This window comes from Micropterus salmoides, unplaced genomic scaffold, assembly GCF_014851395.1.
Source record: "Micropterus salmoides isolate LMB-PRFRI ecotype aquatic unplaced genomic scaffold, ASM1485139v1 Ms_hic_scaffold_2088, whole genome shotgun sequence".
Lineage (NCBI taxonomy): Eukaryota > Metazoa > Chordata > Actinopteri > Centrarchiformes > Centrarchidae > Micropterus > Micropterus salmoides.
Genome location: NW_024041249.1, coordinates 17,140 through 31,379, shown reverse-complemented (window position 1 = coordinate 31,379; position 14,240 = coordinate 17,140). Strand labels below are relative to the sequence as shown.

At 40.8% G+C, this 14,240-nt stretch overlaps 1 protein-coding gene across 1 annotated transcript; it reads right to left on the bottom strand.

Moving 5' to 3' along the window:
* Positions 1 to 287: 287 nt before the first annotated feature.
* On the bottom strand, positions 288 to 11,307 carry LOC119915362 (galanin receptor 2b). The gene is made up of 3 exons (XM_038734884.1): positions 11,178 to 11,307; positions 8,293 to 8,675; positions 288 to 3,341 (listed from the first exon to the last, which is right to left on the bottom strand). Exons 2-3 carry the CDS (start codon positions 8,664 to 8,666, stop codon positions 2,579 to 2,581), a joined length of 1,137 nt encoding a protein of 378 aa, XP_038590812.1. The 5' UTR covers positions 8,667 to 8,675; positions 11,178 to 11,307; the 3' UTR covers positions 288 to 2,578.
* Positions 11,308 to 14,240: the final 2,933 nt, after the last annotated feature.

Genomic DNA, 14,240 nt, shown 5'->3' with positions numbered 1-14,240 from the left:
CATGATAGAGAGTAAAGCTATAGCATGTAAATACTTTTATTAGAAGTCAATGGATCGTTCACTGATCTGCATTAATGGAAAACCTAACAAATTCATTGTATCTCAGTGTTGAAGTGTGAGGTAATCCTAAGAAGACGTCCTTTCACTTCAGATTTTTATGCAGGAGCTTATGTTTGGTAATACATAAATTGTTATAATTTCTTTCTATTCACTCACTTAACTTGTATGCATATTTTGAGTTGAATAAAACCTCCACTACAGACTCACAGCAGAAAATATTTTATTTTGTCATTTCAGTGTGTATTACATTTTCTAAACCATTTTTGATAAAGATTTATTTAAATATATATGCTCTTAAAGTCTGCAGGCTGTAACGTTTAATAATGCTACATGATTAAACAGAACAAACAGAGAGACACTTAACTATATACTGTAGATGTAAAGGGGAAAATCACAGTAGACACACTGGACGAAAACTGATCAGTTCAAAGGAAAATTTTCTGTGTGGAAAGAGGAAAATTCCATTTTACACAATCTGAGCAGAATACAGCTTTTAGGCAAGAAGATTTTTCTTTTTACAGCTTTGAGGTAGGACACAAGCTTACAGTGAAACATCGAGAGAGCGAGATACTGAGGATCCGCCTTCATTTGGAGAATTAAACTAAACAAACATCATATCATTTCACAGCTTCAAAAAATTTTAATACACAAAATACACAACTCTTAAATGCTTAAGTGCACTCATTGATAAACATATTCATTTAAATATGATATTTTACACCAAAGAGAAACATGCCATGAATACAATCATTACAAAATACAAGTTAGTCAAAAAAAGGTTTTCTTGTGGAGTCCGAAAAGACTCTTCTTTCGAGAACTGTTTACTCAATGTATAACTTTTGACACCTGATTCTTGAGCATCTTACAGCAGAATGTATTCCAGTGCAAATTTTGAGATTTGCAATGCGCGTATGAAATTGAAATACAACTGAATACCATGTTTACACAAGAAGATTTTTACGTCAATTTAAATATACCAGTAATAAAAGTACTATCTTGACAAGACAGAACAGCATCTGCATGCAAGATACAAAAGAGACCAAAAGGACCAAATAACATTCTGCTCCAATTAGAAAGACTTGATACTAGCTCTAGTACTTTCAAAACTAGTCAAAGAAGATGAATCTGACTTTGAAGATTACAGCTGCAGTTACACTTATGTGAGGAAAAGACCACATAAGAAATTGACAAACCTACAGTTAAATATAATGTTGGAAATACTGTGGTGACAGTTTACTTGCACAGGATGGACTTCACATGAGCGGAGGATAAGCACCACTTTGCAGAGGAATGCCATTCCTTTGGACTTTATAAACCTGCATTTCAGTGTTTCTAAAGTCAAATGTCTACATCAATTTCCCCCTACAGCTGCTAACCATTTGAAAAGGGAAAAGGTGAAACATACTGTACTGTAACATTATGAGACACATTCTGTGCTGCTCTTAAAAAGTGCTAGGATAATGTGGATTTTTAAATACTGAAAAAAAGTGCAAGCTGTGGTTAAGGCAAATGGTGGACACAGGAAATACTGAGAATTTTTCACTTTTAGTAAATACAAACCCTTCTGACCAATTGATGTCTGTTATGCTGGTTTCACACAAAACCCAATGCCAGCGCTGGAGGATTACTTTCAAAGTCAAAGTGATCAGTGCGCGGCCATGCGATAAATCCATTGTGTGAGTTAAAAAATTTTAACTCGAGCATGACATTCGCATGACGCTGTGTCGCGATAGTCCTATCAGCATTCAGACTGTCTGGACGTCACCGACGGCTTCAGAGTGTGTTGTGTAGAGGACACGGGGCAGAGCGGCGGGATAGAGCCGCAGCTCGCCCACAAAGAGCTGCTGAGCTAAGGGGAGCTCTGGAGGACAGACCCGGCGGCGGTGCTGGATCTTTGGGCAAATAAACTCCTGCAGTTGGACTGAATTCTGCTCTGACAACCGAGTTGCAAGCACTTCTAAAGTTGCAAGCTTGTAATATTGCTGACAGACCCAAGGAAGCATGACTTAATATTATTAACAAATCGGCATCAGTTATTTCGGCATTAGTTTGATCTGTTTATTGCAATTAAATCACAGCAAAATGTTTGTTTTGGGTTCATACAGCTGAAGTAATGGTGGGTTGGCATTTATTCACATTGTAGCTTTTTGTGTGAACACTTGTGTGAGTAGTACAGCGGTCTAACTCATACGATGAAAGCAATGCGAGTTTAAAAATCCTCTTGCGTTTGAAACCAGCATTAGTGGAACATTATGGGAAGTAGTATTTGACAAAAAAAAGTGTTTTGATAAGTGATGAAACAAACATATTTTTGGTTGTGGACTAACTGTATAAATCTTAATGTTCTTTTTGTCTGTGTAAATATGTTTGTGCATGATTCCTTTCAACTCCTCTCCTGTTTGCCACCAAAAATGTGAATATCATGATGAGACATTCACTCATTAAGAAAAAAGTTAGCTGCAATGTCTTTCACATAAGGCAATCTGTAGTGAGCCTGTCAGCAAAGCTGAATCACTTGTCAAGTCTGCCGCTGAAGGGGCAAATTCAGTGTCACTGTGGCTTCTCTTGGCTCTGGGATCGGCCTGTTAATCATTTCACATTCATTCTGTCGTATGTTCTCCTCATTCATTTGCGACACCTCTGTGGAGCCTGCTTCAAACCCAGGCACAGTGTTGGCTACATGAACCACATGAACCTTATTTCTGCCATTTTTGCTGAGGATGCAGCTGAACACTTTTTTGAAGCCTTTGCGAAAGTGCTTGGACACCAGAGCGTACACGATGGGGTTGACACAAGAGTTGGCGTAGGCCATGCAGTGAGAGAGAAGCCTGAAGGCATACGTGGTCTGATTGAAAGGGAAGTCTCCATACAGGTAGCACAAGATCACCACATGGTAGGGCAGCCAGCATATGCAGAAAAGCACGGTGACAATGATGATCATTTTGGTGACTTTGCGTTTGGCCCTCTTAGATTCCGACATGCCGTCCAGAGGGTCGACGGCCGTCCACAGGTACTTGATGGTTCGAGTGTACGAGAGGCTCACAATCAGCACAGGGATGATGTAGCCAAACAGGAAGGTGCACGTGTCCAGCACCTTCCGGTTCTGCTCCTCCCAGCCAGGGATACACACAGTACTGTTGTCGAAATCAATCAGGTCGTAGTAGCTTAAGTAAGGACCCGCAAAGACCAGGGAAAGGCCCCAGATGATCACCATGGCAACTACTGCGTTACATGGGGTTCGTAGCTCTCTGGAACGCAGCGGGTAACGAATGGCCAGATATCTACAAAGAGACAAAATAAAACATTAACATGTGATTCAAACCACATGAACATGATAAATAGTGGACATGCTGAACCAGTGTGCTATGGTATGATAATTATAGGCTAAAAGAATATAATCATTCTACTATTCTGATCATTAAAGCAAAAATGAAAGCTTCATATAAAAATCTTGATTCTTAAACTAAAATCTATTTCATGGACATATTGTAAATATTATCACAAGAGTGAAAACATTTACTAGTTCATTAGCCAATGGGTACTATTGTATACCATGCTGTCCAGATTTCTTCTCAGTGTTTTGATGATGAAATTGTTTTGCCGAAACCAAATCCCTCTAAGGGTTAATAAAATGGAAAGCTACAGTTTTGTGTCAGTCATTAGCTTTTATGATTGTCTTTTATAAAATTGTATTATTTCTTTACACAAACAAAGAACCAAATTGCAAAACAAGAAAACATATATCAATTATAATACAACAATATGTGTTGCATTGGCTTACATATGAATGACATGATATACATTTCTATATACATTAGTGCCATGTCAAAGGAAAAACTGTATTGTATATGAGTATGTATATGAGTTATTTGTGATAACAAAGCGAAAAAGAAAATCAAGGAAGGGTTGCCAAATATTCTAAAATAGGTTGTCATTACCCTATTATAGCAGCGACATGTTCCTCAGGAAAAACCTTAAATATTTCTGTGTACTATTTTGTGATGTTGTAAGGTTTTTCCACTGCAACAAAATGTATTGCCTTGCTAAAAGCAGAAGTTTACACATTAAAGCCCCCCACTGCCACCGCAGCATGAGTGAAGATGACATGATGAAAATTGATTTTTGATAACTTAATAACTTGATAACTTTAATAATCAAGGGAATATCCAACACAGGTGCTGCCACCTCTACACTCACTGTCACAAGCATACTGGGGGTTCTGTGTTGGATGATAATCAGTCGCACCACAATGGTTTGGGGTGTTTATTGAATAAAAAGCACTGTAGTGGCTGCAAATAGGTTTTGTGGGAATTTCAATAGGATCTGATTTTGCATGCATCACTTGGTAAAATCATGACAATGGCAGAGAACATGACTGTGCCTGGTGCTGTGCATTTGATGTTGCGGAGCAGGTAGGCGATAAAGGCTCAAATCCCACACACTATGTTCTATCGTGAAAAAAAGAGCCAGATGTTTTTATGGCACCAATGGCTTTCAATAATTAACACCGCACTGCTTTCCAGCTATAATTGCTGAAGTTATTGCCTCATTGTCACTCAGTTTGTTTATCTTTGAACATGTGAAGCTGAACTTCATATTCAACATGCAGCCAATGCTTTCTGATGGATAGAGTGTACTTGAGGTACAGAAGCTTTTTTTCCTTTGCCTTTCCCAAGACAGTGATTCTGGGTGAAGCTGCAAATCCATGTCCTCCCCTTCCACATTTACAGGACACTTGAAATAGCTCTCCAGAATCAAAGGAAAAAGCCTCTCTGGTCTTTGAAACCTCACTGAAATGGGGCCAAAGACACTTGAAAGGAAAAAAGCAGATACCTTGAACATACTTGTCACATATGGAAGCTCAGTGGAACAACTCAGACACCACTCTGTATGCTTGGCTGAAGTTTTCTGATTTATATAAAGAAAAGGCAAGGTTTGACAAGATGCTTTGCTTTTTTGTTTTTGTTTAAGTTTTGCTAAATCAACTACTACCAATTAAAATGTAGAAAAGCAGTCTGTAAAGATTGAATGAATAACAATCACCACATTTTCTGTGAAATTGAGCCCATGATTAAATCTCAGAGTATCTCTCACTTCACAATCCCACTTCTATAACCCAGATGCTGTTCCAGTATTTTCTTTCCCAATGTTTGCAGAAATGTAACATTGATCAAATCTTTGCTCAAATATAGATACAAACTGCTATGCATTATGTATGACTGCAGCCTCAACAGACATACATTTAAACAAAGAGGGTAATATAGGTCTCTATATGGACTTTTTCAAATAAATGTTTAGGCATTGGAGACTGCATGAATGTTGAATTTTGTTACCTCAGTTACATGTTACCAGATCTCAAGTATTACAAGTGCACATTAACCCCCTGGTTAGAAGTAATAATGGCAAATTGTTTTGTTGTATATGGAATCATTTTCACAGTTTGGATATTTCTTAAACATATGATCTGCCTGTGGGTAGCACACTGCAGAAGAAAATGCTTTCAATTATAAAAAGTGTGTGTGTGTGTGTGTGTGTGTGTGCTGCTGTTCATTCAGGTTGAACTGTGATTTTATTCCTGGTCTATAGTGTAACTATCAGCTGCTGCTTCTTTTTATTTGCTACACAGGAACTGTAGAGGAAAACAGACAAAAGTCATTAACCTCCCAACTTAGATGTTCCTGCTCTTTTCTAGACTGAGGAGGAATTGTCTGGCTTGCAGACTGAAAAATCTATTGAATCCTCTAAAGTGTAAACACAGCCAATGTGATCAGAGGGCATTCGCTGCAGAGGTCAGCTGCACACTTACTCTGTCCATATTGACTGAGCTGACAATGTTGGCCAATAGTTATGATGACTTACAGCTTACTCTCAATGGGGTATAATTTTCAGCCAGGGATAATGTATGATTCTCTCATAAGATATTTAATTACAATTCCAGCATCTCTGTAAGGTCTAATGGGTCCTCTGATGTCTGATGTGTACCTCTGGGGTCTGTTCTGGATGTTCCCACAGTAGTTTTAAAAAAATCTTCAGATGAGAAAAATACATTTGTAATTAATTAAATGCACCATACCGTGAAACGATGTGATGAAGCAGTAAATAATATAATTCATAGCATGAACAGACAGTGTGGATTTAAATAAAAGCTTTCTTGCAGCTTTCCTTAATGATTTGAGGCTTGACAATTGTTGTCTTATGAAATCTGTTCATACTATAGAGACGTTAATATGATTTCCATCTATAAATACTATCACTGAGAATCCATGCAAGGGTACCAATTTATAATAAGGGTACAACACGTCTAAGTATATCCTTAACTAATGCATGATTCATTGATTCACTGAATCATGCGATTAATTAACACCTACATGTTGCTGCGTGACCTGCGTGGTCTTTATGTCAAATTTACAAGAGTGGAACGTGATTTTTTTATTATTTTACTTTGTTTAATATTTAGTAATCAAAGTATCACATCATGACTTTGCATGCAGGAATAGATTTCAGATAAGTAGTGGTTATCTCTTGGGGTCTTCTGTTAAACTTAATCATGTCTGTCCATTCTTGTTCTTGATCTGACAATTGGCACCTGCTAGATGTTTTTGGTTTACCGCACCATTCTCGCTTCCATACTACCTCTCAATTTCCACCTCCCTAGATTTTAAATGTAACATAAAGACCACTGGGTCATGCAGCAACATGTAGATGTATACAAGGCTGACTCTGTTTTAACTTTTGAGAACACTTTTTAATTATTATTTTTTTTTTTTATTACAGGCATTTTACGCCACCTATCGCCCAGACCCTGAAACCGGATGGCCTGTTATGCTAGAGTTCACCGCAGAGATGGCATTGGAGGTTGATACCCTGAGGTAAAAAGATGCCATCTAGTAGAGCTATGCAATTTTACTAGTGTGTGTACTATGTGTTTGTAGGTGGCCTGTGGAAACATTGGTTTACATTGCAGCTGCCTTAAATGTCCAGTCCTTGTTGGAGTCAGAGCTGCATTGATCATTTACTGCTTTGTTTGAGGTACATTTTGCAGATATATGTTTTGTGGTATGTGTTAATTAAATTCTTATAATTTTAGGGTTGTATAGCCACTACTATTTTCCCTGTCTGATCAACTGCTGCCATTTGTGTCCTGATTTTATATGTGGATTCTTTTTATTAGACTCTAGCCCTTTTGTTGGTGTTGTTTTTTGTGTGTTATTTGCTGTGTTTAGGTTGCGGCGCACCAGTATAAGCTGTGTTAGGGTATCCTGGTGGCCCACAGGTAAGCTGCTGCATGTCTGGCTTCTGTAGCGGCAAAGGTGTTTTAACACTTTGCCTTTATCCTTTTAGCATCCCTGGCAGCATTGGCATCAACATCTTGTCTGTTTTAGTGTTGTTTGAGTTGGTGTGGTGAATAAAATAAAGGTGAATCCTACAGCTATTAATATGAATGAATAAATTAAGTAATTTGATCATTGTAGCAAAGGAATATTAAAGGGGAAAAATAAAGGTTGCACAGCTGATTCAACAAAACAGCTATGAGTGCATGAAGTTGTAATTTGAGACCTTATATGAACGCTATAACGGATTTATCATGCATTTTCCCTCATGAATCTTGACACTTACAACACCCTGTACAGGAGCGTAAAGCAAACCATATGTATGAAGATGATCAACTACTGCTCAGTTCAATTAGTCCAGCCACAGAATATTAATCAGCAATACCTATCATCAATTCACAGTTTATGTCATTTATCATGTGAAAATGTAGAACATTCTCTTCTTAAATGTGAATATTTGCTGCTTTTCTGTGTTTTATGTCGTTGTAAATACTTTTGGGTTTTGGACTGTAGGTCAAACAAACCAAGCAATTTGAAGATCATCTTGGGCTTTGAGAACTTCAACTAAACCAATTAAGTGGTTAAATGCAAAAATAATTGACAGATTAATGAATAATGGAAATAACCATTACTGTAACTGCAGCCCTATTAGCAACAACCTTTTCCAAAGTAAGCAAATGGCTCTATGAGAAATGTGGCCTTAATCATCAAACGCTATTTCTTTACAACAGGCTACTTATTTCAAGGTCATTTGATAATTGTATGTTACTTTCAAATGTCACATAATTGCCTTGTAGGTAGGTGGAAATGAAAAATTGCTGTGTTGTATAATATGTTGTAGTGTGTTTATATACATAATTAAATAATTTCTCTTAGGATTGAAAGATAATGGTCAACATACCGGTCAACAGAGACGGCAGCAAGCGTGAAGCTGCTGGCGTACATGGTGAGGTTGATGAAGAAGTGGACCACTTTGCACATGAAGGAGCCGAACACCCAGCCCTCCAGAGAGTAGATGGTGGCTTGGAAAGGAACGCAGAAGATGATGAAGAAGAAGTCGGCCACACTCAGGTTGAGTATGAACAGATTGGTCGTGTTGTATCCAACCTGCCCGCTCCGCAGAAGCACAGCAAGCACCAGGCTGTTGCCAATGGTGCCCAGCAGGAAGATGAGGGAGAAGACCACCGAAACAATCACACTGGTGGGGTTCAGCTGGTAGCTGTCAGACACATTCACCTGCCCTCCTGGCTTGCTGAAATCCTCAAAGTCAGACATTTTTCAAGTCTGACATAGGAAAGAAAACATGCGTGTGTCAAGCTAATTGTAAGCACTTTCCTGGATCTTTTGACAGGTTTACCATGTCTCCTGGGTGGAAATCTTAAATCAACTTAGAGACAGGGCTCATGCACTGGTGGTCAGTATTGATACGATGACAAAGGAGCTCACTCAGAGGGGGTTTAATGACAAGTTAGTCTTTACAACTTTTGAAATTATACTAAAAAAACTTGACAAGCCTCCATGCACCAGAAGATTTCTTTATCCAATTAATCCCCAGTCGAGTCATGTCACACATATTAAGACAAGAACGAGAGGGTGTTTTTAATTGGCTGGTGGCTTTTTGTCAGATTTGTGCTGGGAATATTTTCACTGTTTTTTAATTAAAATTAATTACAATTGAGTAAGATTGCAATGCAGTATATCTATACATTTAAATCTAAATTCAAATGGAAATTTTACCAGATTAAATTACATGGTAATGCTAAATTCATACTTTATTGGACAGCATTTGTTTTAAAAGGTTTTCTGTCACATCCACACAGTGGTCACCTTTAAAGTGAAGATTTAGTGCTGCCATTTATGCATGTTATACACTGCAGAGATTTGTTGGCTTCATAAAAGAACGAGAGGGTTTCAGGTAAGTGAAATGGGACATTTACAGCAGCCAGTTCGCTTCTCCTCATCTTTAATCCAAGGAATTGTGTCTTAAACCCGGAGCTGTTTGAGTGTGGTCGTCTCTCACTCTCTAAAAGCGGGAAGAGCAGAGGTCCATCTCAGGTTTATCTCTGTCCATTTCTGATCAGCAATAATGTTATATTAGGCTGCATATTAGAGCCTCCGAGGTGTACTGTCAGCTGTTTTTCCCCTGTCAATTTGTCATATTGCTGAATTGTGAGTGATGCAAAATTGGGGCTTGAAAGTAAAGAGGTTCTCTTGATGGTGAAGTTGATGAGTCACAGTGAAGTGAACGTTTAATTAAATTCCATCTTTAATGAACACCTGAGACTGCAAACCCTATGTGTTTGGTTATGTTTGTAGCTGTGATTTGATGATAGTACGACATTGCTCAGTGCATCAGTGTGTTGTTTGGTAAAATTTGGTTGATGTTTTTTAACCATATCTGAATTAGGAAATTACATGACAAGACCATTTAGTAGTATATATACTTAATGTCTAGGGTTGATAAATTGGATTGGACTCCCGTACATCTGAAATCACAATACCTATTACCTGCATTTAAAAATGTCACTTTGTTGTAGCCTTCTCATGTGGAAACAAGACCCAAATTGAGTGGCAGTTGAGATCAAATACACATTTTCAAACAAAAGAAAACAACCTATTATGCCAAGCTCAGGCTACAACCAATATCAGCAGTTTTCTCCCCAGAAATTATGAAGGAATCAATCACAGAACTATTGTCTTTTTAAGACAGTAAAGCAAAGTCACAATGAATTAAAAATCTTTAAATATAGACCATTAAAATCTGAAATGTTGTGGCATTTTCAGACATCCTTAGGCTTTTTTGCTTCCATTTCTCAAATTTCAGCAAAACGAATTATTAAACATTATTAAACCTTCAGCATCCTGCCAGTATAAACTCCGTTGGCAATCTGCATAATCATGACCGAGAGAAAAAAAAAGAGGATGTACTGATCAGTCAATGGCAAATGAATGATAAATAAAGTGGAAAGAACATATTCTTATTATCCTTATGTAGAGGCATTATTATAGCAGCATCAGCTGCAGAGGAATTTCCCTCACACCTCTGTGTCCATCCCTGACTTTAGCAGCCTCTTTCATAGTGGTGCTGATCTCCCTTTCTTCCCACAAGGAAAGACTATCTGAATTGATACTAAATTTCCCAATGCATTATAGGATATCAGGGCTAAGACTCCAGCCAGAACATGTGCTAGAGTATCAGGGTAGAACAGAGAAGACAGGGTTTGACACACAGGAGCTTTATGAGCTAGTAACAGAGCATGAGGGACTGGACAGGTTGTGAAATTTGCAGACTTTGGCTGAGCTCAGCGTGACGGATGTGAGGGCATAATTCAGAATTTTTGGAAAACCAAACGACGAGCAAAAAAAACAGCGGAGCCAGAGAGGAGGAGGAGGGTGATGAGGATGTAGCACAGCCAAAACCAGACAGGGAAAACACCTTCATTTTGACAGGAGTAGCAAAAAATGACAAGCAGGCACAGATAAGGCAACATATTCCATCACCGTATTTTGCATATTTATCACAGCAACAGAGCTTGAGTAAAATACATTATATTAAATATTCCTCTAGCAGGTGCCAGCGTAAGATGAATATCCAAACTTTAGATATCAGCCAAGCAGATTTAACATTTCTGTATCTTGTAATCAAATTATAAAAAAAAAAATATGCTAATTGTGTGTCCTACATTTGAACAGCAAATGTTCCATAGATCCTTTAAAAACATTTCTGTTCCACACAAACGGTAGAATCAGCATGCAGATCAGGCAGATGCAGTATGATAAACGTACCAGGCTGATGATGAGTGGACAGTATCCAAAGCTTCAGCGCACCGCTCAGATTAAGGATGACACTCCCAGCAGACCTGCTCTGTTAAGATGCTCATACTCTTTACACTGATGCCTCTGTTCTCCCAGTGTACATCGCTATCTGCCTGTGTTGCTGGTATCTTACTCTTTCTCCACCCCTCCTCCACCCCACCCCTCTCCCCCTAGTGAGGACTCCTCCTCCACATTCACTTTAATGTTCTCCACTGCAGAAAAGGATTGCAGAGCGAAGGTATGGAGAGAGTCTGCAGTGCCCAGCAATCTTTTCACAATCTGTGCATAATCGGGAGGTTCCCTGACAAATAACCTTTAAACAACATTGATTGTCCCTCTAAAGAGTCTGCAGCTGCACCCTAATCTTCAAACGAGGCCATAAGCTCAGCATTCATCTTTAACATAATTAGTGGAACCATTATGTGCTATAAGGGGGGTCTGTTTCAGTTTAGCCAGTCAATTCAGGAGGGACATTGGTTGAATAATATTCTGTGTAAACATTGTTGGAGCTTTTTATTTGTGAGTAATGTTATTTCACCATCAGGTTTTCAAAATTAAAACAGGCAGGTGATATCACTTTGGATGCGTGGGACAGTGAAAATACTCACTGGAAATTACTTTTCATCCAACAACTATTTAACCTGACAATTACTATTCATTTCGCAACATACTTAATTAAATAACATTTCCAAACACGTTTTCTTATTTACGTATGTAATAACTATGCGACTAACTTTTGGGATCAGAGGAATCCCTTTTATAAATCTTTAGCTATTTTAATGTGCATCTTCATTCTAGACCATAGAGTCTTCAGGCTAAACATTAATATCATATGGTCAATGATTAATACATGCATGACTTTTGGTCCAGGGGTCTGAGCTTTGGAGGGTTTAGATTCACTAATAATAATTGAGCTGTCTTGGTGTACAGGAAAGGTTTTCATGAAATGCATGTACAAAAATCTCTCCTGGCTTGATGTTTCAAGCAGTTTACTCCATTCATTACTTTATCAGAGATGTCATAATCACAAAATCCCCCACATATCACAAAAGTTACTTGTACTACTATAACTACTGTAATACACATAACTATTTTACTAGACATGCAGCAATAAACGGCAGTGTATGTAACATGTTGATTGAGCAATGTACGCCTATTCAAGAAGTGTCCAGTTTTAAACTATTATTAAAAATGCATCCTCTGAAAAGAGTAAAACCTTAAATATTATTTACCTTTCGGTCTCGTGGTTCTATCTACTTTCTTATATGGACCCCAGGAATACTGTTATGATACAGCAGCTAATGGGGATCCAAATAAACAAACAAACAGGGGGGGAAAACGGTGGAATCAAAATCACAGCATGTCCGAGGTAAACAAAATGGTCAAGCCGACTTCATGTCATTTCAAGAGTCAGCAGGGGACAAGAATGACTAATGCAACTGAGAATAGGCCAGCAGGACCAGTGTCATCGATTGCAAATTTTGTGTCATGAATCATCTAATCACGACTGATACCATCCGCTAAATAAAAAGCCTCTTGACAAATTGTAGAAAAACAAAAATCAAAATCCAGAGAGGCCAGGGACTAGACAGGGAATTCTCCGGCGGGTGGCCTGAGGGCAGAGCAGGGGGGTCATAAGGTCCATAAGGAAGACAAAACAGGCAAATCAGGGTTAGGGAACAGTCTGGGGGAACCACCCAACAGGCAGATCATGGCCAGGAAACAGGGCAGGTAAGGCGCTTGGCCTAACATACAGGGCAGGGCAGAGGGGCAGAACAGTTCAGGAGGCCGACCAGGAGGTCGTTTGAGCAGGCCAGGAGGGTAACACAGTTCAGGTGGTCGTCCCGGAGGACGACCCATGAGGCCAGGCCGACCAGGGGGGCCACAGGGTTCGGGAGGCCGACCCGGAGGACAACCCAACAGGCCGGGCAGAACAGGGGGGCCACAGAGTTCGGGAGGCCGTCCCGGAGGACGACCCAACAGGCCGGGCAGAACAGGGGGGTCACAGAATTCAGGAGATCGGGCAGGAGGCCAGCGCTGAGGGCGGAACCTCTCTGGAGGTTGGTCAGGAGGCCGACGTAGGAGGCCTGAGGCCTCAAGTGGCAGAGCTGGACTGAGGACCACGGGCGAGGCGGCTGGGCTGAGGACCACCGGCCAAGCAGCTGGGCTGAGGTCCACGGGCGAGACAGCTGGGCTGGAGGACATGGACTGAACAGCTGGGCTGATTACCATAGACCGGACACAAGGAGCTGGAGTCAGCCTGACCACCGACTGGACAGCTGGGCTGGAGGCCATGGACTGGACAGCTGGGCTGGAGGCCATGGACCGGACACGAGGAGCTGGAGTCAGCCTGACCACCGACTGGACAGCTGGGCTGGAGGCCATGGACTGGACAGCTGGGCTGGAGGCCATGGACCGGACACGAGGAGCTGGAGTCGGCCTGACCACTGACTGGACAGCTGGGCTGGGGACCATGGACCGGACACGAGGAGCTGGAGTCGGCCTGACCACCGACTGGACAGCAGCGCTGGGGACCATGGACCGGACACGAGGAGTTGGAGTCGGCCTGACCACCGACTGAGCACTAGGAACAGGAATCGGCTGGGCCACCAACGGAGCTGGTGCTGGTCGGGCCACCGACGAGGGAACAGGAGGTCTAGAGACCATAGACTGGACCCGAGGAGCAGGGCTCGGTCTGGCCACCGACGGAGACCTTGTAACTGGTGTCAGTCGGACCTTCGACGAGGGACCAGCAACAGGTGTCGGTAGGACCACCGAGTGAGACCTGGGATCAGGAGCAGGCCAGGGATCAGGCAGGCGGGGGACAGGTTGGTTGCCGACAGGTCGCTGATGGTGACCTGGTCGCCTCCGATGACCACCACGGGAAAGATGGCTAGGCGACTCCCTTCAAAGGACGACTCTGGGGAAAGCCTAGCCTCCAGGCTATCAGGCCATAGGCTAGCTGCCCGTGCTGCCTCGGACTCCCTGGCCTTCATGGTCAGGTAGGCCAGGAGAGTCATAGTCCCTGAGTCC

Coding starts and splice junctions, on each gene's coding strand:
- LOC119915362 (XM_038734884.1), bottom strand. CDS start 8,666: ATGTCTGACTTTGAGGATTTCAGCAAGCCAGGAGGGCAGGTGAATGTG. Junction 3,342..8,292: donor GCTGCCGTCTCTGTTGACCG/GTATGTTGACCA, acceptor GTCTCTTTGTAG/ATATCTGGCCATTCGTTACC.